Consider the following 23,539-nt stretch of genomic DNA (forward strand, 5'->3'; position numbering starts at 1 on the left):
ATTTGATCCATGTATCTCCTTCTTTCCTCTAATGCATTAGACCTGGGAATTTCTATTTTTATCCTGGAATTGGACTGTGCCCCCATGTTCCCCTTGTCCAGTTTCTCCCGGGAGCCCTTGCAGCCAGTGCCATCGCTCTGGAGGATGATAGAGGAGCAGCTAGCACCCAGCGAGAGACTGGAAGTGAAGACTATCTTGGGAGATGTTCTTGTGGAACACAGCTTGGAGCTTCACACTGAGGTTTGAAAGAGGAGCTTCAGGCCAACTGTATGACCTGAAACTGTGGTTTATGCATTTTCCTACTGTAATAATATGTACAGAGGGGCTAAAAAAATCACCTCACCATTTTGAGTGGGTGTGAATGTATGTACCATCACATTGGGGTCCCTTGAGTTTTTGGCAACGGAGCTTAACTGAGTAAACTAAGTTTGTTAGTAATATGTATATGGAGCTGCTTTAATGTGATCGCCAGAATTCCTTTTTACCATGGGCGCTGTAATCCTAATACTTTTGGAAGACTAGGTTGGGGATAGCTGCTGAAGGTACACATATAGGCAGTGAGGAGACCAGACCTTTCATTCGACATTTATGCCACAGAGAACAAAGACCTATTCAATCAGAGTCATCTGTAGCTGAGAGTTGAATGCAATTTAACAATGTGAACTGATTAACATTGATGATATGTTTGGTTAAAGTGTCTATAATGCTTTACCAGTATTATGTTTTATACTTGTGATGCTTCCCCTGCCCCTCATTTCAGCAGTCTGTACAGACCCACAGCTGTGCTGAGCTCTGGAGAAAACATATTCTATGCCTCTTTCTGCTGCTTTTGAAATAGATACATCATTATGCATGACAATCACTTTGGGAAAAATACAGTTATAACCTGAGAACTGCAGAGTATGTTGGAATTATCAGGGGTCAGCTCAGCATTGTCTCACAAGTATAGTAAGGGGGTTTCTCTAGTAGACGTATCTCTATTGTGCTTGTGGGATGTCACATGGGTCACCTGATTTCCACTTCCTCCTCCTTCTTGGGCTTGGGGATTATCAGTCTCCATTACCTGGTGGGCAGACATGCAAGCAGGAAGAGCTGCAGAATGCAGCTCTCCCCATTTTTCATCATCCAGTGATGATTAAGTGCTTTCTACTATGAATCTGCCTGTATCCAGATCTACTGAATAAAAGTAAGCTATCCCTATTTTTTCTTCATCTAACTGCTGTGTGAAGACTGAATTTATTTCTGAACATAATTAAGCTTAATATGCAAGTTCTCTTTTGGTTCACGCTTCTACTCTGCAAGATTGGTGTTAGCTGCTTGGAGTTCTTTTATTAACCTTTAAAAACTCCATCAGAGTACACCTCTATTCCCAAAAAAGGACTTATATATTTCACTTAACCCAAGTTTTTTAAATTATGCTTATCTTTTTATTTTTCATTGGTATATTTGTGTACAATTTATGTATATTTATAAGAAACCTGTCTTGACCATTGCATCATTCTAGTTCAGTGCAATGCAAGAGATGTGTTAATTTAGGTAAATCTTTCAGGCCTTTTGACATTATACCTCCTCAATGCTGGCTTTCCTTCTGATTATTATACCCTTGGGCTTTGGGTTTTTTTTTCCAGATTTGTTCTTTCTCTCCCACTGCAATGCTTACATCAGTTTTACCTGTGCTGGTTTCCTGACATGATTTCCATTTATTTTATTTGTTTGTTTGTTCTGTACAGCATTACTAATATACACTAGCAGTTACCTGAAAAGCACTGCTAGGAGACAACTTTCATGACACTGTGCTGATGTTAGAATTAATATAAGGCTAGCTTTGTTAATTATGAGAACACATACTAGTATTGCTCAAATTACAGAGCCTAAGGGGCTCAACACTATTTGTTAGGGGCCTCCTTTTTAAAAAGGCTACAAGGATAAATTTTGCTTTCATTAAAATTGGATGTAGCTCAAGGACAGGGATTATGACTTCAATTATTCCTCCCTCCATGATTCAGATTTTGGTCACAAGCAATAACATGCATGTATCCATTATCTTATAGTTCAAGAAAGGGTGGTGTTTTTGTTTTTGTTTTTGGCCTTTTCAGTCTGGGTGTCCCAACTACTTTCAAAGTCTAGTTTAGATCCTGTAAGGGAAATATATCTGCTTTGAGAAGGACAAATTGTAAGAGTGAATTGTTATATTGCCTTCTCTCTCATCTGCAAGTTTCCCTTTTGACAACCCTCATCTCAGCTGGTTTCTGACACTCGGCTAGAGTCCCTAATCCAAGCTATTTCAAGCCCTTTGTTCTGCTCCAGTCATTCACATCCTTGCTTTATTCAGCCTGTGGCAAAGAACAATAAACACTCCAGAATCTTTTCTCATGCTAATGGATTTACCTCTCACTGCATGGACTAGTTAAAACATACTACGCATGGTAAGAATAAAGAAAATAGATGAAAGGAAATAAGATGGGTGGATGGACAGAGTCAGGGATATGACTGGAATGTTCCTGGAAGTGCTGTGGATTGTCACCAGAGACAGGTTTGTCCAAATAATCATCCAAAGTCAGGCCTGGCTCAAAGGCACCTAATTCCCTGCCTACCACAATCAACTAGCGTGCTTTTCCTATCCACATCTTCCTGGGGTCCATGTCTCCAAAGCATCAGGATTTGTCTTCTAATAGTAACTTATCATCCCTTTTGAGGCCTCTTACCTGCCTTTCTATTGCCTTTTCATCTCAAGCTGTCATGTGGTACAAGGGATACCTAATTTCTCTGCTGTGCTCTTGTCTAAATGCCCTTTGTCCCCAGTCAGGGCAGCTGGGAAGTTGTCTAGTAAAGTAGCTGTATTGTTGTAGACCTCTTGTTGATATGTAGAGCCAGGACGGGAGTGCTGGACTTTATTTGTCCTCCAAATGCCCTACATTATGTCATTTGTAGCTGGGAATATTTTGTCTACATAGCTCAATGTATTCCCCCCCTCCCCACCCCGGGGAAGGCAATGGCTATGGAGGGTATGACTTAGCTTTGCACCTTTTATGGAATATCATTGGTACAAAGATGACAGCAATGCAGTCTCCTCTTGCTAATTACTGGGTGACAATATTCTGTGCTAATCTGGGTGTGGAGAGTAGGTATTTTAATATGAGAGTGGGATACTGCTATTATTGATAAATTATCTCATAGAACAACTTTGTCCACCTTTTGTTAAAGGGTAGTGGCATAATAGAGAGCCAGTTTGGTGTAGTGGTTAAGACACCAGGCTAGAAATTGGGAGACCATGAGTTCTGAGTTCTAGTCCTGCCTTAGGCACAAAGCCAGTTGGGTGACTTGGGCCAGTCACTCTCTGTCAGCCCTAGGAAGGAGGCAATGGCAAACCACTTCCAAAAAACCTTGCCAAGAAAACTGCAGGGACTTGTCCAGGCAGTCTCCAAGAATTGGACATGATTGAATGGATTAAAAAAAAATGACATAATAGCTGCATCCTTGATTCTAAAATGCTTTTCAGAGCAGCCTTCCTCAATTTTTTGCCCTCCAGATGAGCTGGCACTACAATTGCAGACTGGCTGGGAACTCAGAGAACTACGTTTCCAACACACATAGAAGGATGGAGGCTGGTGTGGGCTTTCTCAGCCTATGCAGAGTTTTTAAGCAGATTAAAAATGTTACTAAATGTTTCCTATCTAAGATATAATGGAAATCCAAACAAGGCAAGGAAACAGCAGCCTGCTTCAGCAATCTAATCTTGAGTTAGATGACATGGATGAAATTGATGGAGAGTATTATTAATAACATAATATACTGTTGTATGCATTTTTATCATTCATGAAGTATACTGAGTCTTCTAGTTATATCTGCTTTTGTTTTCCAACTTCTGTCCTTAGTTTTTGCCTGGAAGGTATGCCATGCTTTTTAAAACATTCTCTTTTAAATTAAATTCCTCTTTTTATATGCTGCTGCTTTCCTAAGGGATATAATTTTTTCCTGGCATATGTTTTCAATCCATAGACCTCTGCTGTATGAGCAGGATGTTTTTCTTTCTTCTTTTAGAACTTCAGAAGATTTATTGAAAACGAGTTGTTTCTGTGTCTGTGTTTTGAAATCCATGACATGTAAAAGAAGTAGAGTGTGTGGGCATATGAGAGAGGCCTAGGAAGAGAGGGGAGGCACAGGAAATAGCCAAGTGAGATGAGTAGCAGACCTGAGATGAGAAAGCAACGATTATTGGGATTATTGAAGGTTACTCATACAAAGAAAAATAGAAGTGAAGACAGGCAAGGTAAAATATCTTATTGTATAATGCAGTGTTTCTCAACCTTGGCAACTTTAAGATGTGTGGACTTCAACTCCCAGAATTCCCTAGCCAGCAAATGTGATACCTTCTAGATAGGATGGGCAACTGGTATTGTTTTGAGACAAGTGGCAGTCAACATAAGCTGTGGCCCAATTTAGCTGGAGGTACAAGTTTGGAGAAGAGTGGTACAAAGTGACAACATGCTAAGAGAACTTGCTGGAGAAGTCAGGGCCAGTTTTGTTTGGTAATTAAAGAATTGGGCTGGCCCTGGGATTCAAATCCACCATCAGCCACAGAAGCTCATTGGGTGACTTTGAGCCAGTCACTCTTTTAGTCCAACCAACCTCACTGGACTGTTGTGGGGAAGTATAGGAAGAGGGAGTGCTGCCTTGAGTTGGTGAAGAAAAAGTAGGATATCAAATAAACAATTGATTTTGACATTTCAGGAGTGCATCGCATATTTCAAGAATACCCCCCCCTCCCAGTTTTCACCAATTTTGCAATGTTCCTAACATGTAGTTTTGTACCACTGTGTTACAAGATATGACTTAGTCTTCCTAACAAAGGGGAGAGTTTCTGAATGATGTTATTGTCTTGCTTAATTTATCTTATGAATCTTTTAAGAAGGAAGCAGGTAACAGGTCAGGAATGTAGCAGGTCAGGAATGCTACAACTGTAGTCTTCGGGTATGTGAGCATTTCTCATTATTTGGGCAAGTGATGGAAGGGCATGGAAAAATTAACAAGTGACTTTCTTGGGGTTTGTATCTAGTGCAACTGTAAAGATTTTGGAATATATCTAATGCACACAGTCTAACCTCCCCCCCCCCCCCCTTTACAGATAGAGACTCTCTCAGAATTCTATCAAGAATTGCAATTGGACCATTTTGGGCAAACAGCTGATAACTGTGCCTTGCTGACTGCTCCTCCCCACCTGAAGGAACTAGTAAGAGAGGAGATTCACCTACTCCTGACTGGCTTGCAGCAAAAGGCATTGCAGGAGGGCAGGTACTGAAGAAAAAGAAATGCTTCACAGTGAAGGTCTAACTTGTTGACAGATTCTAAAATACTGCAAGGAACAAAACAGAACTACAAATTAAGGTCTGCAGTCTCTGAGGAAAGAAGGAAACTGTAAATCTCTAACTCAAGAGCTTGTGGGCTAGGCTATATGAAGCCTCCAAATCCCTTCTTCTGATCCAAATCCTCCAGAAATCATACTATCAACCTTTTGGGGAAGAAAGGCATTATCTCCCACTTCTTTTGTGGGTGATGGTGGGGAGAAATAAAACCACCTTTCTTCCCTAGACATTTCCTGATGCATGTGTGTTATACCTGCCTTCCGTGATGTCCTTTCAGGAGCAAGCCTTCTGTCTCCACCCCTCATTTATGCAGACATCTCACAACTGCACATCCCTATTAGGAATGATATCCAGCTTCTGCTTTTGTTTCTCTGGTGTGCATGATCCATACATTGAGGCTGGGATTATGCCGCCCCCCTCCAAATTCAAAAGGAATTCATCTGAACAAGAACTGGGATCAACCTCAGCAAGGAACTCTTGGCCGGATGTTTGCCTCCTACTTCGTTCCTTTATAAATAACAGAAAGGGCAATGGGGGCGATTAGAATGAACTAGCCAGCAAGGAGGAGTTTTTTCTCTCAATATTTTAATTACACACTGAAAGTAGTTTATTCTACCGCCCCTAAGGATTTACCTCACCTTCTAAACCTTGCTATCTCTCAGACCCAGCCTTGTGTACTTTGGTTAGAAGAGTTCCTCTCACAGTATCTTTATTCACTTGATAAAGTGAGATTAAGCCATGGTTCCCTTCCTATAGTAGGGTGAGAGAGGGCTTTTGGTTAAACTTGCTTTTCCTTTTAGTCTAAAGATGTTCATCTACCTGATTTCCATTCCATATTCCAGCAAGTGTGTGGCTGCATTGTTAGAATGAAAGAGATGGATGGCCTACTCCTGACACTGTTAATTAGAAGATTAAGGCTAGGTCCTTGTCTCATGCCTGCTTCTTATTACAGGGACCACTGTTATGCCATTGCTAAGTACAACCCACGCGTGGTCAACTTTGCTTTAAAGACAAATGCTGGAAATAGTCGGCCATCATCTGGGAGCAACACTCCCATCAGGTAAGACCCAAGAGTAGACTTTATTCAGCTGTCTTATATATTACATATCTATTGTGATATGTTCTTTAATTTTTATATGCATCCAACCATGTTTTTCCCCCTTTTTAGTTTATTTGGGGTGTTATATTGTTTTGTACTCTGTACTTTTTTTCATTTTCTTCCTAGTTATTTCTATATAATGGGAGGGGGGGGAGGGAGAAAGGAGAGAGAGACAGACAAGTGTCCATGAGACTTATTTTTGATAAATATAGTTAAGATTTAATTGTACCTAAGTATGTCTCTCTATATAAGGAATGTTTGCCTAGGTCCAGTGTTTTGACATGCTTGTGGTTGTAAATTTTCTGAGTTTGGGCATTTGTGCAAAAACTGGTCATGAATGGCCTTCTTGTTCATCTACTCCTGGGACTGAGATGCATGCTGTGTTAGGCTTATCAGTCACTGCCATGTAATATCTATAGAGGAGAGGAATTCAGGACATTTGCAGATACGGAATGAAAGTTATTAATAACTCCATCCAGATTCTGCTTCCCATTCCTGATCTGAGTTGCTTAGTGCTGAAATGCCTAGTTATGGACTTGGAATCTTGCATGGTTGAAGGAAAAACTAGTCTTTCTTAAGTTGTCTGGCATTTGTATTAATCCCATTTCTGTTTTCCTAGATCATTGTCCTCCAGAAGCATAAGTGATTTGGAACCGTACTCTAATAAACTAAATATAGCTCATATTGGTGAGATATCCTCTAGACTTAGGTAAGTTTGCTGTATTGCACACCTGCTTTCTGCTTTATCTTTTTCTTCTTGGAACAGTTGTTAAAAGCAAGGAGTGTAAGAGGACTTGGAAGGGAGATAAACAGAATTGCCAATGGTAAAGAATGGATTGGCTCATCAGAAATAGGAGGACTGGGGGCAGCAGAGCATGAAAATATATGCCAACGAGCCCAGCAGTTTGTATTCAGAGCTTCTTCCTCTGCTCCCTTTAGAATAACCTGCATCATACACATGAAAACAAGGAGAGGCAGAGGGAGACCTGCAGGAGCCTCATTCTAATTTCCTCTACCTTCACATGTGTGGTGTTGTATATTTTGTTTTGTGTGAGTGCAAGGAATGAATCAGTCATTGCAGAAGCGTTCTTGAGCATCAGTGCAACAAGATCTTTTAAACTGGGAAAATGTAGTGAAACAGCCCTGCTGCACTTGCTGCTTATGGCACCTTGTTCTAAGGTAGCTTCTGCCTTGAAATCTTGGCCTGAATGTATCTGAATTTCCATTTCTTTCCCTCTTCAGAAGAGGCATGATGTTCCATTGCATTATGAAATGCAAGGATGCGATTTTCAGGGAAGAGGATCAAGAAGCTGACATTTTCTCACTGAACAGTACAGTACACTGCAGTATGGTCCTTGAGAGTGGACACAATCATGACCTCCTAAGATAAAGTTCAGACAAGAGTTTATAGATATTTGTCCATATGGTGCCACACCTCTAAAACACTCTACAGGTTCTAGGAAGTGGATAGAGGAATGAAAAGGGTCCTGGCTGCAAGGAATCCAGCACCCTAGAAAGAGTTAACTGTCAGGAGTTTGGGAAATTTTGAATACTAACAGAGAACAGATAAGATCTATCAAGGTTGGGAGTGCTTGTGAATTTTCTTACTGAGTGCCTGGGTTAGGCATCTCCCTAACTTGGATTACACATGTCAGCTCCAGCACACTGAAGTTTTACTGTACAAAAGTAGCAGATGGCTTCTCATCTAATTCAGTTTTGGATGGCTAGCTTCTGTAATGAAAAAGAAGAGAAAAACAGAAGAACCTGTAGATATCTTACACTCAACTTTTTCCTTAATATCTGCAGTTGGCAGTTTACTGTCTCCCAGGTCTCACACTCTGTCAATCTCATTGGAGTCTCATTTTTACCTAGGACATTGCTAGAGGATGAATGCCACGCTCTGGAAAAATACATTACAAATTTACAGGTAAGTATTATATCTCAGATCCCATAGAGCTTATAGGCTCTTGCATTTCTAAAAGTCCACTTCAAATTTTGGTTCATGGGTCTGTGTGGCTGCTTTGTACATCAGTGCAGCTAAACTTCACTCTCAACTTGTTCTCCACTTAGAATTTCCCAAGTGGTCCAGTGACTCTCTGATTTGGGAGCTTGTCCTATGAGATACTCACAGTCCTATGGCTAGGCACATTTACAGGGTCAAAGAGAAACAGGTTGGCTTAAAGCCAGAGCACTTGGGTTTTTCAAGGATGGAGTAATATGGAATGAAGATATGTTTGACTTTTATCTCAGCTTTGTAACTAATTAATTAGCTGCAATTCCTCTCCTCTTTTCTGATCTGAAGGAGGTGGTGAGTGAGGACTGAGATGTGCAGAGTTGGAGAGGTCTATGGCATTTTTTGTGTGAAAATGCCATTGCTTTGGATTGCAGAACTGCTATAACACTACCCCCTGCTGTTTGTCTCTGCTCTTCTAAACCAACTTTGCACTACTAGCACAGGTATTCCGGGCAATGTTGTCACAATGACATGGGGATGCAGAAGGCTAACACAGGCTACTTTCCAGGGAAAAAGGAAATTTAACCTCTTTGACTGAAGGGACTGGGTGTGCATTGCTTGTCTAAAATAGCTGTCTGGAGTGATAAGAGCATATAGGAAGGGAAAAAACTGAAATACCTCTGTGTACAAAGTTTCCCATGCTTAAACTCTCTTAGGAAAGTCAGGTATTCCTTTGGGGAAATTACAAAGGAGCATGACCTTGATATTTCAGCCTCTTATCAAAATTTTTCTTTGATTTACAGAACCAACTAGAGGAGGTGCATAAGCATGCTACAGAGCTGCAAGAAACAATGCATGAACCCACCATGGCTGGTATGCAAAACCCACATCTCATGCCGTTGTTTAGAATTACAGTGGGGATTGGGAAAGAGGTATGGTGCTCAAGAGTCATCTTCTTAAAGACAAGGTGGCTTTTTCTAGTATACACAGTATAAGCAATCAGGCATAGATTATTTCTAAATGTTCCCCCCCACCCCAATTTTTTGCTCTTTTTGCACTCATTGTTATTTCTCCATCTTAAAGTAATCTTCTGTCCACAGAACTACAGGAAGAGAAACGTGCCATGGAGCGGGATTTGCAACTGAGCCAGCCCAAGTTATGTCCCAGGCCTCCATCCCTGATGTCAGACCAGTTTGGGAATAGCACCCATTTGCCTCAACTCAGGTAGTATGTAAATGCTTACAAGCTAAAATACTAGAAAGAGGTGGAAAGAGCAGAAGCCTTATATTAGAAAGTGACAGACTTAATTGAGGCTTGATTTATTATCACTCTATCTCCAGAATTCTGGAGTAACATTTTTGGAGGTTATTCAGTCCATTTCATTGGAGTTTGGAGATCCATAAGTTCTTCTGCAATGACTAAGATTTCTGCATTTTTGTTACTTTTGATGGAAAGATGTTGAAATAAAACCTTTTGTATCGCACAACTCCTTCTCTTTGTTTCACAGCCATTCAAGCAGCTCAGTAAAAGGGCCAAGCTTTGGACAGATCAGTCCTGCTTCTAAGGGGACTCCTTCACCAGATCCCGGAGATCAGACTTCTCTATTCTGCTACCAGCCATCATCCTGGCAGAGCCATTCCACAAAACCCCCTTTGGGACGGATGCATCAAAATAGCGAGGAGTCCAACCAGGGAAGGAAGGACAGTGACACTAAGCTGCCTAGAACGCTGGGACATCCAATTGCCTCAGTTTATAGGGCAGTAGCACCAGTGCTGGAACCTGCTTTTCTTCCCATGCCTCCTACAGGCCCTTGCCCACTGACTCGCTTTTGTCCCCGTGCGAGATTGTTGCACTGTAAAGGACCAAGCTAGGGAAAAAAAAGAACTTCCTCTCCCTCTTGACACCTCACTGTCTGCTCTGAGGCAACAGTGCCCATTGAAACCTTATGCTGCTGTTCTCTGTGCCTGAAATGGGCTTAAAGTTGGCTACGGTTGTCTTTGCTCATTCTGATGTTCAAATTCATGGATTCCAAAGGAAGTAACAAGACCATGCTAAGTATCCCTTCTCCTATACAGATAAGTCTCCTTGGAGTGCAGTAGTGCCTCAGGGATTCCTCCTCCTCCCCCTCCCCCCCATACAATAAGTCAATTTAGCATTACAGAGAAGGTATGGCTCCTCAAATCACCCTTCCAATCCCCACAAAAAGAACTGTACATCCTGAGTTCAGGAATATAAATTTCATTAAAATCTATGAGACTTTAACAATCTACAACTGGGAGAGTCACAGTATGGGAGACTCATCACAATTATTGCTATGAACAATGAGAGGTGGCAGTGGCAGTTGCCACACTCTACAGGAGAGAGGGACAGACATGATGCATTAAATAGTGCATTTTCAGTACAGAGGAGGGGAAGGATTGGATGCTGATGGCTTAAGGTAAAAATGCCATCATGGCACAAAACCACCTGTCCCCCCATCATCTGCACAAGATGCAGACATTTGGCACTTAAACACTGGCCATTGTGCCCATGCCACTGGCTGGGGCAGTTACCCTGTGGGTAGGAACCAGATGTGCCCTTGCTGTTCGCATTGTAGCTACACTGCAGCAATTGTGCATGCCTGGGAGCTGAGGGGTGCCCCCCACAAAAACAGTTTGGTATTGGTGTCTTGGCATTATTGCTGCCACAGGACAAAGGGCAAGGTAGTGGCGTTAGGACCACTTGTCTCCTCCACCTAGGCCTTGCTAAGGATAAAGTGCGGGCAGCAATGCTGAAACGGAAATAAGGGGCAATGAGGTGGGAAGACACAACTATTAGTTACCCCTCCCCGTATGAGCCAGTGTGAGCCCTGGTTTCTGTTTTGAAGAGGTCTTGCTGCCATGTGATACGTGCTTCTGGCAAACTTCATGTCTGCAGCATGGGGATAGAGACTTCCCTATCCACTACTATGAGAAGTGGCAACCCAGGGTCCAGGGCTAACCAGAAATAGCTTTTAGGGAAGGTTGTTCTTTCTGACTTTTGTGCTTCCCCCAAGTTGCAAGGGCTGGTCTTGGCACATCATCGACTCTTAGCACCATGGTTGGCTCTGCTCCTTTCCCTAGAGACTGGGGCAGGGCTAGGTCCCAAGGGTCCCTTGCAAGTAGAGGGACCCTATTCAAATTCATTTGCTCCTCTGTAGGGGAAGAGAATACACAATGATTTCAGAAGGTCAATTCCCCAGAACTCAAGTACAAGCTCCTGCATAATTCAGTTCAATATTCACTCCACAACCTGTATACAGTGTGGAAGCAGCTTATGCAAGTTGCCCACAAGTTTTGGACTTTCTTAGATTTGAATCTTAGTCACATAGTGTCTGTATTAGCTATGCACAAGGATATATGTGTGTGTGCAAGAGAAAGAGGAATTCTGGACAGTTAGGCAAATAAGGCTAGATCCTCCCTACCAATTTCGAGAGACTTCTGGAATTTTCTTAAGCTCTTGGGAACCATCATTGGAACTTTATATTTACAGTCCTGGAGAAGCTACCCCACTTTTCCTAAATACATGACAAGTGGGGAAGCTGGGAAGGTATAGATATTGGTGGGTAGTGTGCAATCTTCCATGCATGTGTGCAAGAGTACTCACAAAGGCAGTATCCTAGCTGAAGGTTGTCTAGCTTTAGACTGAACTTTGCCTAGAATGTCAGCTCACATTTGAAACCACTACCAACCCCCAGCATTCCCATTTTTCCTTGTGGGGCCAGGCAAATGGCCCTGATCCAGGGCATTGAGGGCCATATCATCCTCAATAGTGTCTAGACCCACTGGGCCCAGGAGTAGTTGCCAGAAACCATCCTGAAGGGATTACTAAGTTTCTAAGACATTAACCAACTTTCTTCCTGGTACCTCTCAAGGAACTCCCACCTAGTCAGCCAGTGCACACTGTCTCTGTCTCTGATCCTGGCTGTGAACTGGGGCCATCTGAGCATTACTTGTAAACATAAGGGTTACAAGATGGCACAGGGACACTAATGAGGTGGGTGGGATGGAACTGACAGCCCCTCCCCCAGAGTCCAGCACAGCCTGGGAGCCAGGGCTCCCCCACCCAGTGGGGGTACTTTAGTATATCTGAGCAGAGTAGGGTTTAGAGGACCAGGACAGGTGGGAATGGATTGGTGCAAGGAGCGCTCCCTGCCCTGCCTCCCAGGCTAAGGTTCACATCATGGAATCTTGGCTGTGGGTTGAGCCATTGCTTCCAATGGTGATGGCAACCATCATGCCAGCCTCATCACTCCTGGGTTTCTCGGGGTTCAGCAGCTGCACCTCCAGTTGGGATTCTGTTGAGCTGAATGCTGTTGCGTAGCGGCCTGTCTGGTGCTCAACAAGAGCTGGGCCCCACTCCCGGCTTGGCCGAGTGGCATTTTTCAAACGCTGCAGAGATACAAAAAGCAAGCAAGAAGTTGGTGGTTTCAAGACCCTGGTTTACAGTGGGATCTCAGGCAGACCCCACATATCCAGAAAGCAGCAGCATCTCTGCCCCTTTGCCCACAATCCTCAATCCTACCTGCAGTAGTGAGTCTCCTTCTGATCGCAAAAGGTAGTACACTGCATAGATGGGGATGCAGATGACCGATGAAAGTGCCATACAGAAACCAATGGCAATGGCCCAGGTCGGGTACACATATGTGTTGTATGAGATTGGTTCATACTGAATCACTGTGAATATGAGGATAAACTGGAAGGAGAGGGGGAAAAGGCCGATTGAAACCAAAACAAGTACTAGATGGTATCATTCCTAGTACTGCATTCTGACCTTTAAAAGCTGTCTTCACTTTACAGATCTGGATGTTTTTATCATGGCAGGTAGAAAAACTCTGGCCTTCCCTCCCCCCACATACCTGTCACTGTGTTCTTCTGCACTAGCAGCTTAGTCTTCTTTCCATGCACATGTTGCTTCAATTTATGTGGCTAGTCACCCAGTCCCCTCTCCTCTTGCTCCCAATCCTGCCTCTTGTGTTCTTTTGTGTTCCCCACCCCACCCCCTCTCTCTTTGTACTCACAAAGATGATAACTGGAGAGATGAACCTCCAACAGATCTGGAAGAAGATGGGTGGTGGAAAACCCAGCATCATCTCAATGTCCTTGAAATAGTTCCGGTACCCTGGATGAAAGGATGGTCAGCGGATTAGAGCAGAGGTATTGTAACTAGCCTCCAGGGACACTGCAAGCTCTCAAGAGTCCAATGGTATAATAGGGTACATATTTCCTCACTGTGTCTCTCTCCCCATTCCTCAGTATGGTTCCTTTGCTCTGCTCCCCACCCTTGTTACAGTTCTGACAGTGGAAGCAGAGCACAAAAGAAATCTCTGCAATACCTTGAGGAAAGTTCTCATTGCCTACTGGGAGAGTGCCTGAAAGAGTTAATACCCAGACCAGAGAACACTAGGCAAAGTACCTTTTGGGGCGCCTCCTCCTAGGGCAGTGGGTTCCTTCAGGATGATGTGGTAATGGTGACAGCAGTAGTTGGAAGGTGGTTAGGAGACATCATAATGATCTGATCACTGGAATGCTAACCTCAGCCCAGATACCCTTGACGGTTGCCATAGGATATCAGAATTCTGTACTAAGCCTGCTGTTATAATCTCCTTCTTTTAGTACCATCTCTTTTTAGTTGGGGAGCAAGTAATCAGACCTGCCTCTTGGATCAGCAGTCTTCTGAGCTATGAGTGATGACAAGTGCCCAACCAAACCAATTACTGACAGCAGCCAAATAAACTTTAATAACCTTCAAACTGACGGTGAGTTCTAGTCCCACCTTAGGCATGAAAGCCAGCTGGGTGACCTTGGGCCAGTCACTCTCTCTCAGTCCAACTCACCTCGCAGGGTTGTTGTTGTGAAAATAGGAGGAGGAAAGAGTATTAGGTACGTTTGCCACCTTGAGTTATTTTTAAAAATAATGAAGGTGGGGTAAAAATAAAATAAATAAATAAACCAGCATCTTCTATTCTTGAATCTATATAACGTAGTTAATTTTTCAGTGTTCCTGGCTGTCAGACCCACAGGGGAGTTCTGGCTGTCTTGATCAAATTCTAACTGTTGAAATATCAGTATTCCAGCCATTCACATATTTAGCTCTCGAACTGCTCTAATTAATCCAAAAGAGGTCTCTATGCAAATGACAGAAGGTACTCACCATAGACATACATAATGGCAACGCACATGATGCATGAAATAACCACAAGTGAGAAACTTGCTGCGTAATTGTCCATCAACGATAACCAATAAATACCAGCCTAGGGGAGAACAGAAAGAGAAAGCAGTCAGTACTGAGTTAGAGCAAGCCTTCTCCCTTTCAGCCTTAGGATGGGAATGGGTCATTTCTGCCTTGCCCTTTACCTCTCCCTCATACCTGTGTGGTGAGTGGGATACCTAGCAGAAAGCCCACCACAGCCACACCTAGAGTCACAAAAGTCTTCCGACGGAATATCCATTCATTTCCCACTTCATCCACAATGGCTGTGACAAGAGTCTCCAGGAGACAGAACTGAGGGGAAAAAATGATGGAGAAGTAAAAGTTATACACACTACAGTGGTTTTAATCTCTCAATCTTCCTTCATTTAGCAACAGTGAAATTACTCTTTCTCTCCAACTACATCAGTTCTGATGAAATTACAGGCTGGAGAACAGCAGTGCTTGGAAAGTGAATCAGTGCTTGGGGCAAATACACTTTATTTAGGGGGAAGAATCTGGTGCTAACAGATAAACTCAATCTGCCTTAACATGCCATCTTGCTCAGGTTGGTGTTGTCCAGATGTGTAAGACTACAATTCCCATCATTCTGAGCCAGCATGAGCATTGATTATGCAACTTGAGTATAATGGGAGCTTCAGCTTGATACCATCTAGAAAGCACCAGCATTAAGGCTGCCATATTGGTATAGATTCATTATGACCTAGTTTGCCATATAGGAATTTGGAATGAAAGCCATGCTGTATGGAAGTAATCATTCTCCATTTCCCATGATTTCCAGGCACCATTTTAACACACACACACAAACAATCCCAGTCTATATGCATACTATTTTCCATTTATATTTATTGACTAGTTTAGCTTTCTCTGGACTGGTAGCTTTCGGATATGTTGGACCCTAGAATTCCCCCAAAGCATAAGCTGCCAACTGCTGTGTTTACCTGTGTACCCAGCCCCAGCAGGATGAGCATGAAAAAGAAGAGAACAGACCAAAGAGGGGAAATGGGGAGGAGTGTCAGTGCCTCAGGATAGGCCACAAAGGCCAAGCCAGGGCCGTGGTCGGCCACCTTGGAAACATCCACTCCCAGGTGATGAGCCATGAAGCCGAGGATAGAGAAGATGACGAAACCTGCGTAGACGCTAGTAGCACAGTTGGTGATGCTGATGATGATGCTGTCCCTGTGGGTATACCAAGTTGGGAGAGCTCATGAAAATGGGAAAGGATCACCTTAAGGTCCTTGCAGCTGGAGGGAAGTATCCTGAAGCAAGCCAAAAGATCCATCTGGAGCAGTGTTTCTCAACCTCGGCAACTTTAAGATGTCTGAACTTCAACTCCCCAAATTCCCTTATGTTGATTGCCATTTGTCTCAAAGCAATAATTGTTGCCCATCCTGTCTAGAAGGTATCACACTGGGGAAGACTGCATCATACCAGTATTTCTCAACCTTGGCAAATTTAAGATGTGTGGACTTCAACTCCCAGAATTCCCCAGCCAGAAAAAAATATCTAGATTTATTATATTTAATATATATCATTTTAATTTAATTTATTTACATTTTAACTGTGTTTTTAATTAATTCATGAAAAATGTATGAATTTTAATTCTTGTAGCCATCTTGAGCATAATTTGTTGGTAGAAGGTGGGATATAAACCCATCAGATCAAATATAACTTGTTCTTTCTAAAGCTAATCTTATGGATCCCACCTGCAGTTTTGAGATCCTTTGAAGAAAGGAGGGAAAATTATTTAATTACAAAGAACAAAGAAAAGACAACTTCTATTTCAACTTGCCAAATTAATACAAACCACCTATGTGAATTTGGACCATGTCATTTGCATGTTTAATCAGCATACTAATGGCTGTTACACCTTATGCTCTGAGACAAAAATAAACTTTCTAGTACTTGTGTTCAGAGAAAACCTCAAAAACTATGCAGTGTCTAAAATAAGTTCCTCCACAATGGGAGAGACAAGTCTTCTAGTAGCTTATTACTGGCATGCTTGCACTATTTTCCCTGTAGATATCTTCCAGATATATGAACTGTATCACCCAAAAATTTCTTTGTACATCCTTTCCCCATCACTTCTATCACAGATCATACCTGTAGCAGTTGTTGTGAAACTTGTTATATGATGCCATGGTGATAAGCCCACCCCAGGCACAGCCCAATGAATAGAAGATCTGGGAGGCAGCATCTCCCCATACCTATCAAAGATAAAGATGTCACTGTGGAAAGAGAGTTGCCTGCATAGCTTCAAATTACATGGAGATGGTTCAGTTATGGCTCCGAATCGCACAACCTGCCAACCCATTATGACATCCCCTGTTAAGTACCTTTGCATCAAGGATTTTGTCCCACTGTGGTGTCAGATAGTACATGATGCCAGTAACTGAACCTTCAAGAGTGATTCCCCGCACAAATAAGATTGTCAGCACCACATATGGGAATGTTGCTGTGAAATACACCACCTGAAAGAGGGGGGACAAAGGAAAGATTGGCGAGCATTCAGACAAGTATTGCAAGTAGAAAGCAGGCTCCAGCAAAAATTCCTTCACCCAGAACATTGATTTCAGCAGCATGACAACCATCACGCCCTCCAAGCATAGCTTCTACTCCCCTCCTCTTAAAAGGAACACTCCCCGCTGCAGTCACTATAGTTTAACCAATATTTAGGATTTAACAAGTATTTAGGAACACCAATTTTTTGACTACATTATAAACCCATGGAATGAGATAAAGCCAGCCTTGTGTGATCAAGGATGAACATCAGGGATGCTATGTCAATGTAAAACTGCAAGTGGGAAAATAGTCTGTATCTGGACAAAAGAGGAGGGACAAGGGTGCTTGCAGGTGGCTACAAAAGCCAACTTGAAAGCAGTAAGGGATTTATAGGCACTGACTGGACACAGGTAAGTCAAGGAAGAGAGAACGCTACTTGCTTTTCCTGAGGACTTCACACTCTTGATGAGGCAGAGGAAGACAACAATCCAAGAGACACCTAAACAACCCAGCAGGGGAAGTCGCACCTCACCCAGATTCCCAATGTCATCAGACAGCTTCAATACATACCGCCTGGAATAAAAGACAGGAATATAAGCTCCAGTTTGCAAGTGCTTTACATCCTTCTCCAGCAAATGCACCAAAACAATCTGCATCCACAGGTCCCAAAAACTGGCACTCAAGACCAACAAGTATAAAAAAATCAAAACAAAAACTCCAAAAGGTGGGATTGTTAGCTGCTTTGAACAAACTTTTAGAGTCAGAAATTAAGAATCTGTAAGTATGCTAGTATATACTGTAAATATTCATAGTTTAGCACTAACTTGCACCAACATGAAAAAAAAATCACAAGAATTATGGGGAAATTTTGTTTGCAACCATTTCTAATAAGAAACTTTTCAAAATACCAATGACATTTGGGTCTATTAGAGTATAGATAACACCCCTAACATATGATATTCCTAAATTTCATAATTCAAGAGGCAAAATGGATTCATTTAAACTTCTCAAGTAAAAATATTGCAATTTTATTTTCTTACCTACTGTCTCCATCCCTTGGTCCAGCAATAAAGAGTCTATCTGCCTCTGATTGTAAATCATGTTAATAACATATGGAGCTGCCTACATCCAAACCTTCTGCTACTTGTTCCATTTGGGGCAACAACTTTCCAATATGCAACTTGCCTTAGACAAGCTCATTCAGGCACAGAGGTTGGGATGGTAGCTCAAACGTATATGCAGAATAAGCTAGGTTCCATCTGACATGCCCAATATAGATTCCTCTTCCCAGGTCAGTATTCCATAATTCTGTGCCTCTCTCTATGTTTTGAATTATAATTTCCATCAGCCCCAGCAAGCATGATAACTAATGCTCAGGAGTGATGAAATCAGATTATCGTCTCTGAGGGAAACCCACTCCCAAACTAATTCCACTTCTTTCCATATCCATTTACTTTATCCTCTGCCCCCATTATCACCTCCAGTATTCCTCACTGGGGCTAGTGCGCTTCAGTGTCTGATTGAAGATCTGTGTGAAGTTGAGCGATGAACCCGCTGAGCTGTTGGCAACATCCAACACACTGGTGCAATTCCCTGTATTCCAAAAGTTGTGACAGTATGTCCAGGGTAGCACCCGTGTCATTGATGAGAAGAAATAATAGAAGGCGATAGAGATCACAACATTGTAATAGATTCCAATGTAGCTGGACACAACCATCATACCATAGCCAACACCTGGAGGGAAAGCAAAGTATAAGGATAAATAGGAAGATTTTGAGATGGGAGTTTGCTGCTAAACATAAAAACATAGAACACACTGGTGTTGGAATTATATGAACACAGTTGTAAAGCATAGGAAGTGAGTTTGCAACCTGTACACTACATATGGCAGAGGAAAATTTAGTTTAAAGGAGACACAAGAAAGCCCACGAGGCTAGTTTATGACACAGGGTCAGGTCCTGCCAACACACATATACAGTGACCGGGTTTACACAATATACTAAACTAAATCAATATGGTTTGTGGTTTCACATGTTTTCTAGAATCTAGCCATTGTCCTAGCCAGTTGTGTGAACCAGACTATCCATTAAGCCTTACTATGGTTTATTGAAGCATATGCAAGGAGGTGAACCCACAATTTGCTACCACTGGTTTAGCATTTAATATCTAATGTGAACGCTACCATTACATTTCTCTGCTTCCGGTTCAAAAGAGCAAAAGCAAAAATGTACCAACTGACCCATGGGGTGGGAAACAGAAGGCTGCATAGGAATGGTAACATATCTTGATTAGAGGGACCATGTCTCATACATGTACAACTGGGCAGAATAAATCTGCCAGAAAGCTAGTGCTATGAAGTCAATATTCTGTCCTTTCCTTTTGGATTTATTCTGAACTTCAGATTTTCTTCCTTAAAAAATAGCAAACTCTCTGAAATGAAAATATAGGCTTAATCGCTAGACCTTCAATCAGGTTTTTATCATTAATCAGATACGGTTCTAGTGACTGTGTTCAATTACCTCACTCAATGCCTGGTAGAACAGAACTGGATGGCACACAGCAGCCATTTTTAAAATCCTCATAGTTGATGTAAGGAAGCTGAGATGATATCTTTTCCCAGCCCCTGTCAAAGGGGTGGTGGTGATGGGAAATTTGCACTTGCCTGACCAGGGTTGGACAGTCAGGAGTGGATGTGGTTTACCTGCCACTGTTTTCCTTCTTTTTTTTTGCTTTTAGTGATCATTGGGGGATAGACATATCTGCAGCAAGTTGAGATTTTGTCAAAATGATGAAATGTGCATTGTGACATCAAAACATAATTTCTGCCTCTTACGTTCTTGTGTGCAATTTTGCAATGCAAGCATGAAAAGAGTGGGATCTGTACTGCACTGCCACAATGAATGTTTTGTCATCTGCACCCTGGCCTGCCCTGCAGGGACACCCATGTGTGTGTGGGAGGCTAAAACTGCAACAGGGGTAGTGGTGGCCCTAGAGAGGTGTCTTTAGGGCTTCACCTCTGCCTCAGAAGAGGAAAGTAATAGTTAATTCACAGGAAACTATTTGGATGACATAGCTGACCTGGAAGTAGGGCAGATGGTGGCAACTTTCATCTCCAAAGACTAAATCTAGCTCTCTCTGGGTTTAAATTTTTGCACAACACACTAACATATCCCATGGTACAGATTTCACATATGAATAATGCCAGTGTGTCTTGAAAATCTCAAATCAGACATTTTGCTGCCTGAAACAATGGACAAAATATTGACCCCTGTCACATTCCAGCTGTGTCCAGAATCAAACTGGATTGGCAATAGGATTGCATTCTTCATTGCCTCCAAGAACAGTCTGGGAGGTGCAGCACAGGCCACATGGCAGATTTTGCTGTCTTCCAAGATTTGCCCCAATTCCCAGTCTCACTGCAGGCTCTGCTTAATGGCAGAACTGGCCCTGCTATAAGGGAAGCAGAGGATCCAAATGGAGTATGTGATTGTGGCAGTAATCCAAAGGAGTGTTCAATGACTGTTGATTCTCTCTCACCTTTGAACATGGGGCTAACCTTCCAGACGCCCAGGCAGCCCTGGCTGGCAAATTGTCCAAAAGAGAGTTCCATGAAGAACAGGGGGATCCCACAGAACACCAACATGATGAAATAGGGGAACATGAAAGCACCTAGAGGCAGAACAAGAGGAAAAAATCAGCATTACAGGGAATTTCAGTAATAGAGGTCATGTCTGAATGCCAAAGTCCTAAATTCAGTTCCTGGCACCTGCAGTTATAAAGGGTCAATATAAAGGTTCAAGTAACAGGAAAGAGCTTTGGATAAGATTTAAAAACAGTATGAACTAGGGACAGCTTCTTATACTTGGATTGAGCAAAAGGAGGACTTTGAGGCCATTAAGAAGTAAAGGATACATTTTGGGGTTTTATTCAGAATGGAGAAAAAAGCCTGCAACTTGTGCCAGTTAATTCCCAGGCCTGTCAAGCAGTCCTTTCCTATATTCTCAATGCCAGTGCATGCAGCTGGTAGGCTAGCTAGGTTTTTCCCAACCTGGTGCCTTCCAGAAGTGTTTGGACTATTAGTCTCAGAATTCCCAGCCAGCATAGCTGACAAATCCTGAAAATTAACTTAATACATTTCAGAGCACCTCTGGTCTTAGGTAGCACATGCTTCCCCATCTTGAGCCAGGCCCCAAAGAACAAATCTAAGTCCCAGAATTGTTAAGATGCTGCAGGAAAAAGCCCACCATTCCCTGTTGCGCTGAAGTGTAGGCAGAAGACCAAATTATGAAGACCTACTCTGCTACCAGCAACTCTGCACTTTTTAGGGCAGACTATGGCGACCCCATATTCCCACAAAGCACAGTGAGCCTTCATTAACCCTCCCACAAATACAGTGCCCTGGCCTTCATACTCACCTCCTCCATTGCGGTAGCAGAGGTAAGGGAAGCGCCACACGTTGCCAAGCCCAACAGCATAGCCAACACTTGTGAGAACAAACTCAATCTGGTTGCCCCAGTTGCCTCGTTTGATGTTCTCATCTCGCTTACCTGTTTCACCAGGCACAGCCCCATTCTGCCAAAAGAGGAAGGACAGTCAATTACTACAGCTAGGCTGGAAGGGAAGGGGGCTTGGTTCTGTGCAGGCTTTCTGGAGCTCCTTCAAGAGAGCCAAAGAGTGAACAGCCAGGTATGAAAATAGTCTGCACCCTCCTTTTCTAATTCAGGATAATGAAGGAAAGGCTGCACTTTGGCTGTTTTATGTCTCTCCCCTGCCCCAGCTGATGGAAAAACAGGCAAGGATGGAGAGTCTGAGGAGGCTAACAGGGCTGCTACCCCCTGCTTGCCCAGATGAATATTCCTGGGTCAGGCTGTAGGGAAGCTGGCAGCTGCAACACATACAAAGCAGGCATGAGACAAGGCAGCACAAAGGAACGTCTGTTCCTGCTCCTTTTGCCTGCCCAGTGATCCTGTATATGAGACCCCAGGCAAGGCCAGTCCCTCTAGTCATCCACCGTGCAGCTGAGCCCACCCAAACTTCAGAGAAGCTTTGCTAGCTCAGACAGAGACTCATCTAATCCATGTTACCTTCCCATCTTTGGCCAGCCAGATTCAGTTGGGAAGCCCACACCCAAGGCAGCAAGTCAACAGCCCTCCTTTATTGCTTGTTCCCAGCACATGGTTGTTTACAGATATAAGCCCCCTGAAGCTCCAGTTATTTTAAGAATCACCTTTTTGTGTATTGCTTTCCTATATACTATGTGCAATGCTACTCAGAGTAGTGTTCTCAAGGAACCTGTCTAAACGAACGACTGCATCTAGTGGCAGGGAATTTGACATGTTAATTGAGTATTGTATGAAAGAAGGAAGACAAATGCACTTAATTATCTTTGTGGCAACCGCAAAAGGCAAATTCGGACTCCTAAACTCTCTTAAATTCTTGGGTGGGAACTCAGAATATATTTTCTGCCTAACTAGTGTGCAACTTAAGACAATCCTCCCCAGCCTGACATGGTTCCCCATTCCAATATGATCGGCTATAATTCCATTATTCTCCAGCTAAACATGCACCAGGTTGGCGGGTTGGTGGGAAACAGCTAAATACATACTTAAAATAAGCTACATTTTAACATACTTCAAATTAGGGTTATAATAGTTCAGCTGCAAAACTAGACAATCAGTAGATGGTGCAAAAAGATACAAAAATCTTTAATGTGGAGTCCTTAGTGCTTTCTGAGCTTTGTTGTTTTCTTGCGGACGTTTCATTGCCAGACTAGGCAACATGTTGCCTAGTCTGGCAATGAAACGTCCGCAAGAAAACAACAAGGCTCAGAGAGCACCAAGGACTCCACAGTTCAACCCTGAGCTACAAATATTCGCTTCGATTGGAATTTTTAATGTTCTGCTGCCATCTAATGCTCAACTAAATTTTTGCAACCTAAATATGGTAGCCCTATTTAAATCCCTTTGTACTCATAATGAAAGCAATGAGCAGAATGATTTGTTTTTCCTATCCTAGCATTTAGCATTAGAATGAATCTAATGTAACTTATGGTCTTTATGGAATCAGGAACGATAACTTAGTATTTGTATAATTATTTCAAATTCAACATTCTTCATATTTATTACCTCTATATAATCCATTCTTAGAAGCTGCTTTATTCTGAGTCACACCCTTAAGCTTAGAATTTGTTAGGATGACTGAAAGTAGCTTTATTCATTTTCATGCAAGAATCTTTCCCAATTTTTTCTGATGGCACTGGGAACTGAATATGGGATCACATATGCGCAAAACATGTATTTGAACTTGAAGGCATGGTTTTTCCTTTTAGGGTAGGAGAATATTAGTTTCCCATAAAATGCTGAAGGATGTATGGGTGCTGGGGCTTAGGGAGAG

General features: G+C 42.6%; 2 protein-coding genes across 3 annotated transcripts in view; one reads left to right on the forward strand and one right to left on the reverse strand.

Moving 5' to 3' along the window:
* On the forward strand, positions 1-10,287 carry CCDC24 (coiled-coil domain containing 24). Its single transcript, XM_063299843.1, has 9 exons — positions 1-240; positions 5,126-5,292; positions 6,316-6,423; positions 7,082-7,171; positions 8,335-8,389; positions 9,220-9,289; positions 9,517-9,640; positions 9,790-9,803; positions 9,872-10,287. Exons 1-9 carry the CDS (start codon positions 10-12, stop codon positions 10,285-10,287), a joined length of 1,275 nt encoding a protein of 424 aa, XP_063155913.1. The 5' UTR covers positions 1-9.
* Positions 9,720-23,539, reverse strand: part of SLC6A9 (solute carrier family 6 member 9) — a 50,405-nt gene continuing 36,585 nt past the window's right edge. For both annotated transcript variants that reach the window (XM_063297785.1, XM_063297784.1), the window contains 12 exons: positions 21,562-21,718; positions 20,684-20,815; positions 18,625-18,880; positions 17,587-17,719; positions 16,981-17,115; positions 16,748-16,851; positions 15,586-15,823; positions 14,804-14,938; positions 14,588-14,687; positions 13,455-13,555; positions 12,959-13,129; positions 9,720-12,825 (listed from right to left, as the gene is read on the reverse strand). In XM_063297785.1, coding sequence (XP_063153855.1) covers positions 12,610-12,825; positions 12,959-13,129; positions 13,455-13,555; positions 14,588-14,687; positions 14,804-14,938; positions 15,586-15,823; positions 16,748-16,851; positions 16,981-17,115; positions 17,587-17,719; positions 18,625-18,880; positions 20,684-20,815; positions 21,562-21,718 — 1,878 coding nt within the window. In that variant the 3' untranslated portion in view covers positions 9,720-12,609. The remainder of the gene's footprint in view (positions 12,826-12,958; positions 13,130-13,454; positions 13,556-14,587; positions 14,688-14,803; positions 14,939-15,585; positions 15,824-16,747; positions 16,852-16,980; positions 17,116-17,586; positions 17,720-18,624; positions 18,881-20,683; positions 20,816-21,561; positions 21,719-23,539) is intronic.

Source organism: Candoia aspera, chromosome 3 (assembly GCF_035149785.1).
Source record: "Candoia aspera isolate rCanAsp1 chromosome 3, rCanAsp1.hap2, whole genome shotgun sequence".
In the NCBI taxonomy this organism is placed as follows: domain Eukaryota; kingdom Metazoa; phylum Chordata; class Lepidosauria; order Squamata; family Boidae; genus Candoia; species Candoia aspera.

Excerpts from the sequence above, each read along its gene's own strand:
- CCDC24 (XM_063299843.1), top strand. The coding sequence starts at position 10 with ATGTATCTCCTTCTTTCCTCTAATGCATTAGACCTGGGAATTTCTATT. Across the intron at positions 6,424-7,081 it reads GGGAGCAACACTCCCATCAG|ATCATTGTCCTCCAGAAGCA; the intron begins GTAAGACCCAAG and ends CTGTTTTCCTAG. Across the intron at positions 8,390-9,219 it reads AATACATTACAAATTTACAG|AACCAACTAGAGGAGGTGCA; the intron begins GTAAGTATTATA and ends TTTGATTTACAG.